At 37.6% G+C, this 18,976-nt stretch overlaps 1 protein-coding gene across 1 annotated transcript; it reads left to right on the top strand.

Annotated features, from left to right (window-relative positions):
• Positions 1 to 7,766: 7,766 nt before the first annotated feature.
• On the top strand, positions 7,767 to 17,026 carry LOC140235820 (uncharacterized). The gene is made up of 7 exons (XM_072315821.1): positions 7,767 to 7,880; positions 12,131 to 12,437; positions 13,536 to 13,638; positions 14,602 to 14,727; positions 15,330 to 15,519; positions 16,494 to 16,671; positions 16,899 to 17,026. Exons 1-7 carry the CDS (start codon positions 7,767 to 7,769, stop codon positions 17,024 to 17,026), a joined length of 1,146 nt encoding a protein of 381 aa, XP_072171922.1.
• Positions 17,027 to 18,976: the final 1,950 nt, after the last annotated feature.

Raw genomic sequence — 18,976 nt, 5'->3', positions numbered from 1 at the left:
TTTAGTTGCGTTGCGTTCATGCGATTTTTCCATTTAAACGCGTTTCAAAACGCCGATCTGAAACGCGGAAAAAAGGGCGTTTTGAATCATGATTCTGCCAGAATCACGATCGCAGAAACCGCATGAACGCAACCGTGATTTCAATCATGATTCTATGACGTCATTGTGCGCTGTGCGCATGCGTGTCTCATGGGGTATCCCACAGCTTCTAGTTCTGTTCGCGCGCTTGTGTACGTTTTATGAATCGTGTGTTTTGGTACCATACTTGCACTTGTTTGTTTACATCAACGCCGCACACCGATTCTATGCTCGTATCTAACGTTAACTGTTTAATATAATAATACATGTAATTACTCTCCGACTGAGTTGATAAAAGTAATGGTTGCAGCGCTGTGTCTACCAAGGAAAACAATTGGAGAGACGAAGAATTAGTATTATTCCTCGATCTGTTCTTCGATCTGTGGGCAGAGCCTGAATGCCACAGCTTATCGGAAAGTATTCATCGAAGTAAAAACGTAACGGCCTGTACAGTTGGAATAAGGAGGTCCGGCTCGAGTTGCAGAGACAAGGTCAAACTGCGCAGTGCGCTGCGCAATGGCAAAGGATGAGCTGAGCCAGAATCAGCGTTGCGAAAGCACGCATGAACGCTCTTCCACTGAGACCGTGATTTGAAACGCCGTTTTGAATCATGATTCATGTTTGTGATTCTGGCTATGAAATTCGCATGAACGCGGCCTAAGGATGGAGAAATATGTCCGAGGGTGGTGGAACGTAGGATAGAGAGTTTTAGGAATGTGAGTAGCAAAGACGAGTTGTTGAGGGAGTAGTAAGAGAATTAAGGCGTTATAAATGGAAGAAAAAGTGGGGAGGGGAGTGAATGTGGAGGTAACCTTCGAAATTAGAATAATGATTCTTCACGTCAAAACTGAAGTCGTAGATTCACTAATATGAATGTATAAAAAAACGAACTTATTTCGGAGATAATAATGATTGTTTGGGGAAATCTGAGAATACGTCATTTGAAGATAGAGAAAATAAAGTGATTGAAAGAAACTGAGTAACACTGTCAAACTTTGTTCCTCTTGGACTTGATTTCCTAAAGGAGAATCACATGGAAGTTTCTAGACTGGGTAGTGTGGTGGCAAAAAAAAATCCAGCATTAAAAGAATAGTAAACGTTAGACAAATTCAATGCCATTCTTAGGAGTTATAAGAAGTGAACAAATCGTTACACGTTAAAAAGTCACTGATATTCGACTTATCATTGTGCTTACTGTATGATTTGTCTTAACACCAGCCTAGACCTACATAAAAATTTATGGAGATCGTACATTGCGTGTACACTAGGAAGTCCGATCTTATATTTCCACTCTGTTAAGTGTTAACCGTCATAGCTTCATATTTGGGCAGTGTCAGAGACAATGGTAGCATATCTACACAGCTCGGACTTTTTCCAGTGGGAAACACTGTTAACTGTGCTTGATTGGTGCAATGCTGTATATGTACCATTCGTGCATATTTTTCTAAAATGGAATACGCATAGTTCGAGAGAAATTTTATGAATCGTTCTGTCTACAAAGAATTTTACACTTTCATTTTTTGACAGCATTCTAAGACCACTGTCTCAAGCTCATTTGCTTATGCACTGATGAATACATTTTCAATTTGTCATTCCGAAGGCCGCTATTCCCGAGGTTCGTTATACCCAAATTCTAAAATGGAAGGAAGGGGGTTTGTTATTCTGATGGTTCGTTAGTACGCATCTTCTTTTTAATTACGGATTGAGAAACCTCATTTCATTTTAAGATTAACGAAGTTTTGGAATAACGAACCTTCAGAATAACAGACCTTATCTCATTAAAAAAAATCTTCGGAAAGACAAAACCAATTCTATAATCGAATTAACAACCGCCGAGATAACGGATCTTATTTCATTTTTGATGATTGACGAACATTCGGAGTAACGAACCTTATTTCATTTTAAGATTAACGAACCTTGGAGATAACTAAACTTTATTTTATCTTTTAGATTAACGAACATTCGAAATGACGAACCTTATTCCATTTTTGGATTAAAAATCCTTCAAAATAACAAGCTTTCGGTATTACAAACATCACCCAATATGAGTCGCGATTGTCACAGAAAACTAGTCACTGTATTATTGCAATATATGCAATAATTTGCTGCCGTTCTTTTGCTTTTCATTGCTTTTTAAATTGTATGGAGAAGCATATTTGCATTTGCATAGGCATATGGTCATCACAGTTTGAACGTATGCCACATCTTTCGCCTTTGTTTACATTACTATTCTCGGTGAGGAGTAACTTCATTACAATTGATTTTACTATTATCTTCTCCTGAAATATTCCTCTGGTTGTTTGAAAATATATGTAATTGTATATAATTTGCTCAGTTTGCCATGTCTGTATATGATTGTATGTGGGTCTTAGAAAATGCACGGTATTAATTTGATCTTTCGAGCTGCTTAGAAGTGGAGAAGAAAACACTTAAACTTGTAGATATTAGTTTTAATGTAGGAAATCTTTCTTCCCATCTAAAGTTTTGTTGTTTTTCTTGAGAAGAGGTAATATTGGGAAAACACATCATTATTATAATGAGTGTAATGTGATTGTTCGACTGAAATATGAAACGTGCCTTCCACTGGGGGCAGAAAATCTATAAATTTGTCAAGTTTGGTCATTCGGTGTGTGTCGCACACGTTCACGCGTTATCAGCAAGACATCAAAGTGACCCGTAGGTAATTGCTGTCATTCGTAGTCCATTGTGAGTCGTGCATGCGTCGTACGTCGTGGGTCATACGTCGTCCGTCATGCATCTTCCGTCTTGTTCAAACGCGTTGCATTTTTAATTGTTGAAAACCCCATGACGGATTTTCAGCAAACTCGGCAGCTAGCATTACTACTACTACTAATAATAATGCTACATTTATTAAAGCGCATAATAAGCACATGCTTCTCTATGCGCTGTACAATTAAGGCAAAGATACAACATACAAACAAATGACTAACAAATGTAACAATCAAGATGATAAATACAATGAATAACTAAAGGATAATGAATGTTTATTTTAATCAAGGAAGACGAAAAAGGTGAGTTTTCAGACTGGATTTGAAATTTGAAAAACTGGATGCCCGTCGAATGTTTTGTGAGAGATTGTTCCAAAGATTAGGTCCAGCAACTGCAAAAGATCTGCCCCCGTAATATGACGTGTTGGTTCTGGGTGTGTGAAGAAGCGCTTGGGTGCTTGAGCGAAGGTTACGAGGAGGGTGATACTGCTTGACCAAATCTGCCAGATAATTTATGTTGGGGAAGAACTATGTTGTGCCTTGTAGGTCAGCAATATGAGCTTGAACTAGGTGGATAGGATCTCAATTAATACTGTTCATGCCGTGGCGGTTCCGGGGGGGGGGGGGGGGGGGCACCTGTGCGCGCCCCCTCTTTATTGTCTGATAAAACAACAGAAATGAAGAGAAAAAAATGGGGGGGGGGGGTGTGCCCCCTTTGATTTTGCAATGGCACCGCCCCTTTACGAAATTCCTTTAGATCTGCCCGAAATGGGCATCATGTCTCCCCCTCCCCCAAATTAATTAAATAGTAATGATAATAATAAGCCGGGAAGTTTTGCTTGTACATGGTTGCATTGGTATGGTTAATGGAGGTTGCAAAACAGAGAAACTACAATTTTGTATCTATTTAGGACACAATATATAGGGTGGTTTGTTGTATCGTGTATTTTGTTGCGTCAGACATCATGACAACGATTTCAACGATAACTAGCCTCTGCATGTAAGACAATAATAATAAATGTTCGTATTATCGCTCAGACAGGCGGTGCCAGTAACCTACCTGTAAGTTTGTGTTTTTACCTATAAATAAAGTATAAGTACGTAGGACGGTTAAGCCTTACTATTACTTGCCAAACCTTGTATTGTGACAATTGTGTTTGTTAGATTTTGTAAAATCGATCTCGCCAGTGACGTTTTGTGCATAAGTAGTTTCATTTCCTGTAATATGTTATTGTTTTATACCCGCATATCCCTAGGGTCATTGAGCTACTAAAATAAAGTAAACTAAACTAAATTAAATGGAAAGGAAAGCTCAGAGACTTCGAATATGTCACAAATGACGGCCGCAGCACGTTATGCATACCTTGAGTATTCGCTTGTCATTCGTTTTGAGCGTACAGCTTCAGCGTCGGACAGTCGCTGGTTGATTGGACGCCAAGCATCCGTTGGATGGACGATACAGGCACGGGCTTTTCTTTGTTTCTTCCAATGCTGGTAATAACGGTTAGCATTATACGCTCATCATTCGTTAGGCGTACGTCTGATACGTTCGTCAGTTCGCTGAAAACCAAATTTTGCCCTATAATTCGAGCGCATTTGAGTGTATCTGGACTTTGTTTCTTCTTCTTTTTTTCGCCAAAAAAAAAGAGAATAAGAAGATGGGGTTCATTGCTATAGGCATAATACGGCAGCCTAACGAAAGAGTGCACTGATAATTCTCTACTACGCCTGCCATGATAAGTGCGCGTTCGTCAAAACAGGTGGCAAAGATCGAGTTGCGTGTAATACACAAGTTGGCACATACTGTAGATATCCCTTGGCATTGACATCGGTGTGCAGATGAGCGGAATTTGCCCAACATGAACTACCATGATAATGGTATAGTATAGTTAGAACTATAATGAGACGTTTTATGTGTTATCCCATCTTTGCCCGGATGCTCATAACCATGAGGAGCCTGCCATCTTACCCTCGTCTCCAAACATTGCCAACACTAAAAGTAAGTATAGTCATATACGGAAAAGACTACAATTTTGCCCGACGCGTATAACATTATAACGTCTTTTGTTGTCACGGTATAGACGCTTAGTTCGTTATTTCAATTTAGTGTAATTCAGGTCATTGGTTCAATTATACTTTGTGTGAAATCCATATTCATTTGTCCTATGAAATAAAAACATAAAAAAACAAGTTATACAACGTAACCAACGGAGTTCAAAATCAAAGCAGTGGCATAATAAAGATGTTTAAGGTGCATTCCAGCGTATTTTGTTAATTATGCTAGTACAATAGCTGTGATTGACGGAAGGATGCCATTCACATCAGCGTCTAATTGGTTTAGGTAGGTTCTTTTGTGAACGTATCAAAGTAATCTGAAGAGAAATGGTTGAAAATGCTGATGAAATATAGCATGGCATGTATAGATATTCATTTGGCCACATAAGTGATGTTGAGGGTTTCATGAATCAACACAAGTCAACATGTAATTGCAATATGGTATTATCATAGTATCATATATATTATTATGGTATTAAACGCATATGTCATCTTTAAACATGTCCGTGATCAATTCATATGTGCTTTAACATGTTAATATTCTTTACACATGTGCACAATAAGAAATGATTGTGCAGAAATTTTGTAGGAAAAGGGACACAAACTTGCACCTTTCGCGGTGATGTGCTGGCTCCAACTCAGTGCGGGCGCAAGTTTGCCACTTAGCATATAGTCTGCATGCATGAGTCGCATTTACAAGATCAATGATATGTAGTCGATGAGTTATGCGGCGAACAAATTGATGATCTCACCCAAATTGCCTTTATTTCGTATAGGCTGTACCATATTTCTCGTACTATGACCATGGCCCAACTCTTATGTAAACATATCTTTTTTTATCATTACGAATTTATAATCATGAGAATAATACGTACATATATTTCATGGCATAATTATCTATAAGTATACACGTGGAAGAGAGGGTTATCAATAAGCAAATCGCTTGACGTGGACAACAGCGGCCTTTAGACAATAAGCAGATTGTTACAATTATTCTATCTACATGTATTTAACTGAAGGAGCAGAACGCATACACATGGAATAAATAACGTAAAACTTTCCAGTAATTTCATTGTAGTTTAACTGAAAAGTATACAACACAAGGAGGATTTAACTGAACCAAAAACAAAAACAAAAAAGAGAATATCTAAAGGGACAGTGTCACATGGGTTAAACCAGAGTCGGATATAATCACACATGCCACTTACTGATCTAGTATCTCAACCAATCTGTAGTGTTTATTCGAACACAACAACCCTCAGGACTTCACAACTTCAAAATATCGTTAACTTATATCTCATCAACTGAGTTGCACATTCGTGTACACGAATTTTGATTCTCAAATCCATACACAAGTACCTTATGGGATATCTCGGGTTCCTGATATGAACCTGCCGTGATATCTTTACATCAATAACCACTCCGTCGCCCTTACTACTGTTACAACTGTTGAAGTACGTTGTTACACCACTTCTGCAACTCACCTTTCACTTAGGGCGAGTATGGGACCTAGCTAACTAACATGGGCTAGTATACTCATGTTTAACACGATTCGATAACACTTGTAACACTTCTTCAAAAAAAGGGGGTAGAAATTATAATTGTAACTATACGCGCGGGTAATCGTTACTCCATTAACATCTATATACCACCCCCACTTATATGGTCCTAGTGGTACACATGAAGCGACTAAATATCCTCCTACTGATATATCATTAAGTGTTAACTTCTTAGTTATCTATGTTATCGAACAACAAAAAATATATATATTCACTCAACTTTCTCCAAATGCTACGAAAAGAGCATCACAATGGAGCATCAAATGCTCGAGCTCACTATACACGGTTCCTCAAACAAACTTCCAGGTACATCACTCACAATTCGCCATAGGAAGGCGTGTACGTGTAGGGGACATAAACTCAATAAGCTCTTGCTGAGCTAATAATCATTCGGGCTTCTTATCCCTTTATCTTGTCAGTCATGCACACACACAAAAAAAGAACACCTCACGGTCGCACCATATATGATGAAAAAAAAATATTGTTGACGTGTATCATAGGCACTAATGAACATCTCACTCCTCTCCAAATTGCAACGTGATGAGCCAACTCAAATATAATCGGGCGTATAACATCGCCAGGTAACTTGTTTGGCCACTGTTCCTAGTACCGTACATGAAATATCCAGTGTTCAGTTGTCAGTGTACATCACCAATGTTGCTGGACGCGAAAAAGCATACAGAAGTGTCGACAGGTGGATTGAAGAGCGTAGTTTTGCCAACGTTCAGCACATCCAGTGAACTGGTTTTCCACTGGCCGGTATCGTAGTTGACACCAGCCTTCACCGCATCTTGAATGCCATTGCCGACTTTGGTGCGAAGTCCCGAAACCCAGTTGCCATCTAAATTATCAAAGCAGTATTACGAAACCTTACATACTACGGGCAGCTGACTTTTTTTTTGTACATAAATCTTGATGCTTAAATACTCAATTTCGTATAATATCACGATGTAACATGTACTCTAAAGTACACATCAATGTATCAGTCTTATTCATACGGCATACCTAACTTCAATAATATCATGTTGTTATAACGCTGTTTTCACCATCACGTATGTCTCACACGACATACATGACAAATAATGCGTTTCATGTTACATCATTATTGTTCCTGCATAAAAAAAAAAAGAAATACACAAATAACCGAGAGTACTTACTGCTGGTTGTATGGATAGTATTCTTCTCCGTGGAGAGGAAAAAAGAACCCTGGCTTCAAGTGGTCCAGACTGGCTTAAAAGGACTAATAACTGGCGAGGTTCTGCTACGACTCCTCCTTCGACCACATCCCTGCTCAGTCTGTCACACACTTAAAATATTCTTACCCTATCATGTACAAAACTACACAATGTACTACATAGAAACCCTGGACGGCTCGCCCACGGAATCTGGCACCTGTGGAAATTCCACCCTTTTGTCGCATCGCTTTTGTCTCATCGCATTCCCCACACAGCTTTCTGCAGTGGGTTATAGAAAACACACTCGTCATTTTGTTACAACACAAATCGCGCTTCATCACATTTCAACGCACTTATACTACACCAGCAATGGCAACTGTTCCTACTCTATTCACTGGTATATATTCTAATAAAATAGAAACAAAAAAAAACAAAAACAAATACATCTCTCCTGTGACAGACAGGAATAAGGGGTACACGAATATATAGGAAAGTATAGAGAGCTAGAACAGAACAGAAGGGAAGGAAGGCGATAGTATAGTGTTCAGGAGTTGGGAGCTTTATGAAGGAAAGTAAAACAAACTAATATTATCTTAATATTCCTATTTTAAACAATAACAATTTTCAATAAACCAATGGACATGATGATTAACATCCGAAATGTATACCATCAAAGTAATGATGTCGGGCGATAATACACTTGGGTCACGCACGTCAGTAGCCAACATATAGCTTTCATGGTCATATATACGACAACTGTCAGAGCCAAGACTTCTTGCCTTATGTTGCTTAAAAAAGCCAAACAAATCAAACTTTGATACCCTTAAACCGCTACTAGAAACTTGCTGTCTCCTGAATGATTATTATAAAGAACTCCCAAACAATACATTTTGATGGAATGCTTCTTCATATAAAATTTCATAGATAATGCGCTGACCTTTAATTCCTTTGTGAAATATACGGGCTACCCAAAATGTTCAAGTCACTTTAGACGGCTGCATATTCCATAAGTGTCCATGGAATTAATTCAGTGGATAGAAGTCGTCAATGTTGTACATAAAGTATTGGCCATATTACTGTATTCTATTCAGGAAATAAACGAGTTAAGTTAAAAAAGCAACAAAATAAGGTGTTGCAGGAAAAAAATGGCTTTGTGAAAGCTCCAATATTTCATTCAATTGATATCTCTGTTATGATCCATATATGTTCTCACGGGCACCTTCCACGTATACCTTACAATTTCTGACCAGCTTGTGAAAAAGAAAAAAAAAGTTTCCTGAATTAAGGGCCAGAGAAAACCAACTTAAAATACGATAAAAAAAGACCCGTCTTACCTAAAAGAGGAAGTGGAACTACGTGCAAAAGGTACGAAAATCTCATAAAATCTCTCTGATGACTTGCGTTTTACATATTAAAATGGCCTAATTAACTGCTGTACCTTTTCGGCCGAGAACACCAAAGGTTTCACAACAAAATTCATCTCAATAAGCTCATACCTTGGTGTTAAAAAAAAAAAAAAAAAAAAAAAAAAAAACTTTCTCAGATTATAAAGTTATGGAAAGACTTTCGGATGATAAACTCACAAATGTGAAGACTAGAATCGTGGGTTAGTTTATGCCGCTATACCAATCAAACAAAAAAGATGACCTGCAATGCACGTATAGAATTCACGGTGGATGTATTGATATAATTTTTTACAGCATCAGTCGTTTGAAAAGCTGGATGATGTCGTAAAAGAGTGGCATATTGCCTCAAAATAGTATCTCGCTGCACTTCGTCAGGTTATGGAAAATGAATTTAGATATATATAGATTATGATACCAGCCTGAAGGAGAGAAGTTACCAGCCCACAAGCGTGCTCATCTGGTAAAAGCAAAAAGGTCACTGCACGATTGCATGTCGAAAATCATAATTGACGGGAGTACTATCAGTGAAGAAAGAGTATACATATGCATGTACACAATAAGGCTTAAAAAATGCTTCTTGATAAAGGTCAGAAATATATTAAGACGATAGTAAGAAATTGCCCTGAAAACCGTAAGCAATTCTCTACTTATTAAAAAAATAGACGCTATTTGCTGGTAGTCATTTCTCGTGGAAGAATAAGTCTATAAAGTGTAAGTCACAGCAAAGCAAAATGAAATACAGAATTGAAAAGGAAGAAAATAGCAACTTATATATCTAGCCGTGTCATTAAAATTGAAGATATCGCCACTTATCCACTTTTGCCATTCATCGTGATTTCATGGAGTTGAATAGCCAGACGGGATAGGATGACAGCACGTACAGCACCATACAGACAAAGCTTTCTCAGAGTTCTTTGTTTATCATTTTATTATATTCATAGAGATGAGACTCGTTATCAATACAGGACGATTTGCAAGCATTCAAAGCGTGAGATATATTCTAAGCAACAACAACAATAACATTAAAGGAAACCAAAACCCAAAGAACAATGTGGATTGAATGAAAGCAGCTACATTATTAGAACATATCAGTGAAAGTTTGAGGAAAATCGGACAATCGATGCAAAAGTTAAGAATTTTTAAAATTTTGGTGTTGAAACCACTGGATAATGAGCCTACTCCAGATTATGACGTCATGTGTGGACAACAATATAAAGAAAATATAAAGAAAATTCAACATATTTTCACTTTACTAGCTGAATGAATCAGCACTTGACTAACCTCTTTCAGAAAGCATGGGGAATGATATTACCCTTAACATTTTTCGGTAACAAGTTGGTGGAATGCATAATTTTCATGGAAAATGAATTTTTGTGGAATTCTTCTTTTATTTTCTTTATATTGTTGTCCACACATGACTTCATACACTCTAGAAGTCTCCTTATCCAGTCATTACAACACCAAAAGTTTGAAATTTCGTAAGTTTTGCATCGATTGTCCGATTTTCCTCAAACTTTCACTGATGTGTTCTCAAAATGTTGCCGCTTTCACTAAATCCGCGTTACTCTTTGGGTTTTGGTTTCCTTTAAAATCACCGCACATTTGGAACATCTCTCTTGTCTGATATTGGGCAGTTAATATTTATAAGGACTTTACTCACAACCAATAAAACTAGACCAATAATAACTAGAAATGTCGCTACAGCGACTGGTTATACCCCCGCCAAACAACATTTCATAAGCTTTGGTCAAAACAACATTTCATAAGCTTTGGTCAAAAAACTGAGGAAGTAGTTAAATCCGCAAGATCTTCCCTTGATCTTCTGCCATTAATATGCCGTTACCATGGCAACGTACTTTCGGGTACTGTCGAAAAATGCGTCTTGCACATCTACAACCAAAGGCACACATCTGTACCAAGTTTCATGGAAATTGGGCAAAAACTGAGGAAGTAGTTTGCAACACAAAATTTTCCATCATTTTAGCTCATAATATGTGAGCTGTTACCATGGCAACATACTTTTTGTCACTGTCAAGAAATGTGTCATGCTGACCTATATCCTAAGACAAACATTCAATATGAATTCCATGAGAATTGGAAGAACACTGATGAAGCAGTTTTGCCATGAAGCATTTTGCCCTATATTTTACCAATAACATGCCGTTACCATGGCAACGCACTTTTTGCCACTGCGGAAATATGTGTCTTGCACATTAACATATTCAGATGAACATCTGTACCTAATTTCATAAAAATTGATCAAAAACTGTGGGATGAGTTCGCGACGCAAGATTTGTACCCATTTTTGCCCATGATATGCCGTTACCATAGCAACGTACTTTTTGGGTACTGTCAAAAAATACGTCTTGCACATCTACAACCCAAGGCACACATCTGTGCCAAGTTTTATGGGAATCGGTTGAAAACTGAGGAAGTAGTTCGCGACGCAAGATTTGCAACGGACCGACCGCCCGACCGACCGACCGACCGACCGACCGACCGACCGACCGCCCGACCGACCGACCGACCGACCGCCCGACCGACCGCCCGACCGTCCACTGATTCCTATATACCCCCTTCAAACTTCGTTTGGCGGGGGTATAATGATACACCTAAGATTAATTAAACTGTATGAGTCTGAAAAAAAAACTAAATCTAAGGGTGCAAGAAAAAAAAAAAGATTAAGTTATCAATTATCATTCTTTGAGATTACCAAGATATTCTTTTTTATTATGAAAATGATATTCTATGCAACATGTTCATATCATAACTGAGTGTTTGGTGGAGGCATCTTTTCTATACATTCTCGTATTCAAGAAGAGGGAGGGCGATTTCCCCTCCCCCTCCAAGATTTTCGTATCTCAGTGGAATTAATCCTTCTCCCACACCCGTGTCTAATACATAATAGATATGTAAGTTATATCATGGATCTATACATGGTTATATCTACTGCATGGTAACAGTGAAGATTTGAACAGCGATCCACTCCAAAATGTATATAGCATATAAATGCCTATAATTCCAAGTACGATACACCATTTTGATATGTGAATATGTATGATATATGTATTTTGTGAATAAATCAAATCCAATCCAATCAAATCAAATCAAATCAAATCAAACCACAGACGAGGTCGGATCGATGTCACACATCCCTTCGGAGGGGATCGCGGCGATCTATTCTCGACGGCGATGTGGACTACGCCCTCAGGCAGGACATGGGGGAGAACTTCCGGAAGCGCATTGTCACTATCTCCACCCTTGGGACTACTTTTGACATGGTGTACGGAGAATGGCCCGGCGTGAATAAGGAGGGCAAAAAGTATCCAGTGGTCATCTGTGTCCACGGGGTTCCAGCCACACACGGAGCGTATCGTCCAATTGGCAGCCGCATGGCAGCGAGAGGTTTTCGAGTGTTGGCTGTTAATTTTCCAGGTGAGCTAAAGAAGGACACCATCACGCCTTGTTCAGTTGAAATAAAAGCTAAACACCACTGGACATTCAAATTGAAATAGTTAAAGTTTCATCAAAAAGGCGAGAGCATGCAAGAAAGTATGGAGTGGAACATGGCACCAAAACACTCATTAGACAGGGTATAGTGAAGAACTCTTCGCAATTGTTGAAAATTGAGGATCCACTCAAAGCAGGTAATCTGCTCCCACTTTCAAGAGAACTAACTGTCTTTAAGCCGTCAAGTCCATCTGCAGGTGATCATACAATATAGTTTCAAGGCTAGATGCGTGAAATAGATGAAAACACGTGATATCGCTGAAATATTGATATGTCAGACTTGGTGATCCCTGAGGCTGCGATTGAGATCCTCTGAAATGGAATTCTAATGTTCAAAAGCCTTTAGATTTTCAGTCATCCCAATCTGGTTTACATTATTACTTCACTTTTTTTGACAATTTGTCCAAAGCAATTCTGATGTCATCCAGTGCGCATATTCTTCTCCCTCCGAATGTTGAGTTTTGTGCGAGAATTTATTACAATGTACTTTTTATCTGCAGATTTCTTTCCCGGTCCAAAATGAACTGTTTTAAACACACCTCACGACTATACTTCTCACCCCTCCCCCTTCACCTTGCCGCAAAAGACTATGAGGCTATAACTTTGAAAGGGCTAGTACTTTGTCGCCGATGACCGATATGTTGTTGTTGGTTAATACGTTTCTCTGTATAAAGGCAACATTTTCTAAATTCATTAACGATGATCTTGAGGGATTGAATATCAAAGCTCTGCTTTTTAGCTTCCCCTCCATTTTCAACATTTTCTACATTATCTAGTTGATATAATGCATCTACATAGGCTTCCCAGTTTATCTTCTATTTATATTATATTTCGATATATTTATATAGAAAATATATATTGCCTTTTGCATGATGTGTCTTGTACACGTATATTCTTTGTTGAAAATGAAAATGAATAAACCATGATTAGTCGAAGTAGAAATAAAAAGAGAAACCTCAAATAGCAATACACCCTGGTATTACCAACTTTAGATACACTGTGTTAATCTTCATCCCGTCCCAGGAAACGGTTACACAGAGATCGATGCCAGTAGCGCCTACGACTACACCACACAGCACAAGGCACAAATTGTCAAGGCGTTCATTTTTGCCCTTAAACTGAAAAGGTCAGTGACTTATGACGATTAGTTGAAAAGAAAAATGGATAAAATAATGTAAGTAAGCATAAACAAGATATTACCGTAATTCAGATCCTTTTACACAGATCAGTATCATTGTCATACAAGCTTCGACAAATGTGTTTATTTTGTTCACTTGCTATGTTTGTTTTAAATTTTCCATCTGAGAAGATGGCTGGATAGCCCATGTCCAGCTGCACTAGTAGCCGTACTAGCTGGTCTTCCATGGGGGCCCAGCTTGATATCTGTTCACAAAGTGAGTTGACAAATCGAGTACACCAAGTGTATGAAATAAGAGAACAAACTTAAGTAAGTAAGCTCAGTGATCAACTGAGTGTAATGAATGATAATAATAACAATACAAGCATGTTTGATACAATGTATATAAAGGGAATATATATATAGCAATAATAAAGTCACAACAGAGGAATGCAGGGAATGCATTAATAGCCAATCTTGATTTAATGATCAAGATTGGCTATTAATGCATTCCCTGCATTCCTCTGTTGTGACTTTATTATTGCTATTTCTAGTACTGCCAATACGCGGAACAACTACAATATATATATATATATATATATATATATATATATATATATATATACATTATAAAAAAAATGAGCCTACTGAAAAAATAAAGTTAGTGTAGATGAATAATACAAACTGAGTTGTAAAGTGCGCAGCATCAGTAATACAACCAGCAAAGTCCGAAATAGGTCTTAGGCACTTGCGTTGCTGTTCTTGACAAAAAAAAACCAAACAACCAAACAAACAAACAAACAATAACCATTAAACAAACAAACAACAGATAAACAAACAAACAAACAATCCGACAATAATGTTCGAGATTGATTCAGTGTATGAGTAAGGTTTTCGTCCCTGTTTTACATTCGTTTTGACAGTCTTACAGGAAAAGAGGTATATGTGCTCCTGATCCTTTTGACTTAATAGAGTTGCTATGGTGATTGGCCACTCTTCAGGCTGCATGGTGGTCGCTAGCATGGCTGCTGACCCCGAGCTGGACGGAGTGGTGCAGTCTGTAGGCATGATCTGTGGTACTGGCACCACACCGAGCAAGTCAGTCTAATCATTAAAGGGATTGTACATATAATTTTGGTTAAGATGGGGACTAAGGTTTTAACTTCTTTCGAGTCTGGAAACACTTTTTTTTTAATATTAAGAGCATAGGATTCTTTGAGGAGTAAAGAGTGTATTTGATGGAAATCTATTAATGCTAGTCAGTACCAGCCTTGCCCTATGTGCATTTTTATGTCCTATCTCAAGTCTGTCTTTTAAGTGGGCTTTGGAATGTTTTATTCTGTATCGAATCTATGATTTTTGTGTTAATTAAATTCCTCAGAGAGGCCAACACAAGCATTGTCTTTTCAATATGCCCCTCCATTTTTCGCACATTCCAACGATATTATATTTTTGATTAATACATTAGTGACACCGTTTCATCAATGGTTGGCTGTTTTTGAATATGGCCTATATACTTTGATTATTTCACAATGCATTGTTTCCATCATTCTTTGTTCTATAGAGTCAGTTGTATGTTATACAATATGCCGAAAACTACAAATGAACTTGAATTGAATTTAATTGAATGGAATTGAGTTGAATTGAACTGAATTGAATTACATTGTATTAAAGTTTCTCTCTTTTTCCTTCTCTCGTAGGATGCAAAAGCGGTATACAACGATTCCATACCTTCCTTATCTTCTGTATAGAGCAGTCTCTCTTCCTATCATTGGACCAGTCATTCTGCATTTAGTCTCCAACATGGTATATCGGCTCGGCTTCAGGGGAAGAACGCGGGAAGCACAGGTTCTTGTCCTTCACGAGACAGCTATGCTACGATTTGATTGGGTAAATTTGGTATAAGCTTTTGTATGACAAAAGCATTGACACACATGACCCCGAATTCCCGAGGAGGGCAAATTCGTACTTTGAATAATGATATGGGCGATGTTCCTCGCGTCGAAAGGTTCGAAAATCCGAAAATGAAAGAGGGTTCGTTGTTCGAAGGTTCGTAATTCCGAAAGACACAAATTCCCTATACCTATATAGAGTTTAATTTCAAATCCGAAGATAAAAAGAATTTGTTAATCCGAAAATTTGTGGTGCTAATCCGAAGATTTGTTATTCCTGAAATACAAAAGGTTCCTTACTAAGGTTCGATTAAGGTTTATTATCCGAAAATGTAGAGACTATACCAAAGAATTTTACCGAACTTACCTTCTGAATAATTGACCCTCCGAATACAAAACTCTTTTCATTTTTGGTTTAACAAACCTTCGGAATAATGAACCTTGTACCGAGTATCATTTTCAGAATAACGAACCTTTCGAGCTTGCTTTTGTCTGTTTACTAGATAGGTTACTCAGCGTTATTCCGAAGGTTCTGTATATACTATAAGGTTCGATATTCCAAAATAAAAAAAAAATTCAAATGAATTACTTGAAATTTTCTATATTACCTTCCAAAATGTCGTCATGAATTGTATGCAGTAGTCTTTTTATCCAGCGATGACGGCACAAAAAAAAAATAATAAATTGCATAACTTTTGATAAAAGGCAGGAGGGAGAAAGTTAATTTCTTTCATTGTACCTTAATAAGTACAACTCTCTGATTTTCAAAATTTTGTTTGAAAGGAACAGTTGGTCCATATGAGAGCGTGCAGCAGTATTGTAAATTACCTGTTACCCTTTTTTTTAATGAAAGTAATCTATCTCATAAGATTCATTGTGTATTGCCCCTACAAGAATTCCGTAGATGAGATATGGAAGTATCTACGGAAGTACCAATGCGAGTCCTATATAATTATTGTGACGTCTTGTCAGTTTATCGAGGATTTGAAAGAGTTGAGAAGAAAGCAGTTCCCACTCCTTCTCTTCTACTGCTTGGATGATACCGTGTTTGAGCCAGACAAGATTCGTGTCACCATAGCAACCCTTGGCATCACTGAAGATGGAGTCAAGACGTATGACGCCGACAACCGATCACTCGAAACCTTCCCAGGTATAAAGACAGTTCACTGTCGTGCCGTACATGCCACAATGTCGGGTTTCTATCCCACTACTATTGTATTGTTGTAAATATTAAATCCATCTCTGCATTATGGAGGAATACTTTAGAACGTGTTAGCTCTGAACATAATATCCAAATATCCTTCCTTGATATGAAAACAGGGAAAGGAGATTCATATTATATAGTTTTAAGTGCTATTTTTTTTTCCTGTCAAACAGAAGGAACACTGCAAAGAGTGGTCTGCTGTGAGAGGGGATCACATCGACTGCATTTCACTCAACCGGAACTGACCGTCAATGAGCTCGTCTCCTTCCTATTGGTACTACAGAAAGAAGAAGCGGACTAGATTCCAAAGAGGGGTGGAATGGATGGGAACAGGAAGTGTTTCGTCACAGGCTGCAGTCCACTGTACTTTTGGAATGATATATCAATTTGGAGAGAACTGACTCGAATATTGCTTCCAAGAAGTGATTGAGAAATCGCTAATTTTTGTCACACGCAGGAATAGTAATGCTACCTATATTGTTACTTGAAGCCACGCGTAATACTCATAAACAGAATTACTTTGTATGACTGTACGTGTCTTGCACATTACTTCTTTTTTTCATGTAGGCCTACTTTCGGAAATGAAATATTCCATGAAAATCAAACCAGCTATTTTCTATACTGAGTACTTTATGAACGTATATACAAAACATATCATTCAAAAGAAATGCATATATTCTAATCATGTTTACCTGGATTTATGTATTGTGCAGCTTAGAATACAGTCCTATGATTACTATTTTTTAAAATATCTTTATTTTCTGCATTACAAAGACAGTCTGAACATTTGATCATGTGGTGTAAATAATGTATTCACACCCCCACATAAACCCACTGACACTGACTGATTTTTTGTTTTCATTTGATTTTTAAGAAACGAAAAACCGCTTTTATTAAAAGCTGTAAAGATATAAACATTTGTGTAAAAACACATTTCTTTGTGTATTTGCACCATATCACTGTATATCAGAACCCAAATTATCGTAAGCCAAGGTGACTCAGTGCCAAACGCTGTCATGTGGTGCGTACGTTTACTACTAGACGTACATTGTATATAGAACAAGTTAGGCTTGAGACTGACATTGCTGTCAAATATGCGCCTTATGCTATGTTATTCTATGGCATATCATGTTACTATTTAGAATGTCTTTGTGTGTTCTTTTGGTAAATCCTGATGAAGTCGAAGGTAGCATGTGTAGACAGAATGCTGAGAGCTGTACGTCCCTCTCAAACCTAATTTCTTCCACATAGACCTATGATACATATATATATATATATATATATATATATATATATATATACATACATATATAGCGGGATAATGCTGATACTCGTACCGTACGCCTCTGACATCTTAGGAAGAATTATAATCGAGACAATGGATAACAGAAGATGTTGCAGGATGCCGGCTGGTGGAAGCTTTCGACCTTCGGTCTTCTTCAGCTTTATTGTCTGTTTATACGAAATGAAATAGATGTTTTGAGCATAACAGATCATATAATGGAGAGTGAGTTACTGGATGCTTTTTCAAAACTTAAATATCATCATTATGATAAATGATCTAATCAATGTTGCGCGGATAGCCGCACAACAAACACGATCCATTTGATTCACCTGTTGGCGTGTTTCCACTCACTTGCTCACCAAAAATGACGCAGATGTCAGAGTGATTGTCTTTGTATCCCTAGAATAAGGCGTTCATCTGTGCATGTTTTCTTCTCTTCGTCTTCTTCTATCATTTCTGATTTGTTTGTTTGTTTGTTTGTTTGTTTGTTTTTGTTGTAGTTTTTTTTTTATAATCCTCTGCTCATATCTGCAATACATGTAAACAAGCGCATGCCTACAGTCACCATATAACGATATATGCGTTTAGTAGTTTAATAGTCTTGTTAGTATTTTCGCAAAAATGAGCTAAATATATTCTTGTTTAATTGAAATATGTGTGATTAAAGCTGTCAGAAAACAAAGAAAATAATATGAAAATACAGGATATTTTTTTATCATAAATTCCAGAATATTCCCTGTTATGTCACTAATGAGGTATTAGGCCTACTGATGATGGACCTATTTTGAAATGTTTAGAAATGGAACTTGGCTCATTTTGCAATAAAACTCTCCATTTACTTTCTGATATTTCTCTCATTATATTTATGATCAAAACATAATGCGTGTATCATGCGTATAATGTGAATCCCTGTGTGTGTATATGCATTAGCGCTTGACTGTGTGATTCAGCAGCGCAGATGAGAAG

The sequence above is a fragment of the Diadema setosum genome, chromosome 12 (genome assembly GCF_964275005.1).
Source record: "Diadema setosum chromosome 12, eeDiaSeto1, whole genome shotgun sequence".
NCBI lineage: Eukaryota > Metazoa > Echinodermata > Echinoidea > Diadematoida > Diadematidae > Diadema > Diadema setosum.
This window is presented reverse-complemented; position numbering and strand designations above follow the sequence as displayed.

Bases quoted from the DNA above. Each gene is read 5' to 3' on its own strand.
- LOC140235820 (XM_072315821.1), top strand. From the start codon at position 7,767: ATGTACTACATAGAAACCCTGGACGGCTCGCCCACGGAATCTGGCACC. The intron at 7,881-12,130 runs GTGGGTTATAGA...ATCAAACCACAG, and splicing joins TCCCCACACAGCTTTCTGCA to ACGAGGTCGGATCGATGTCA. The intron at 14,728-15,329 runs GTCAGTCTAATC...CTTCTCTCGTAG, and splicing joins ACTGGCACCACACCGAGCAA to GATGCAAAAGCGGTATACAA.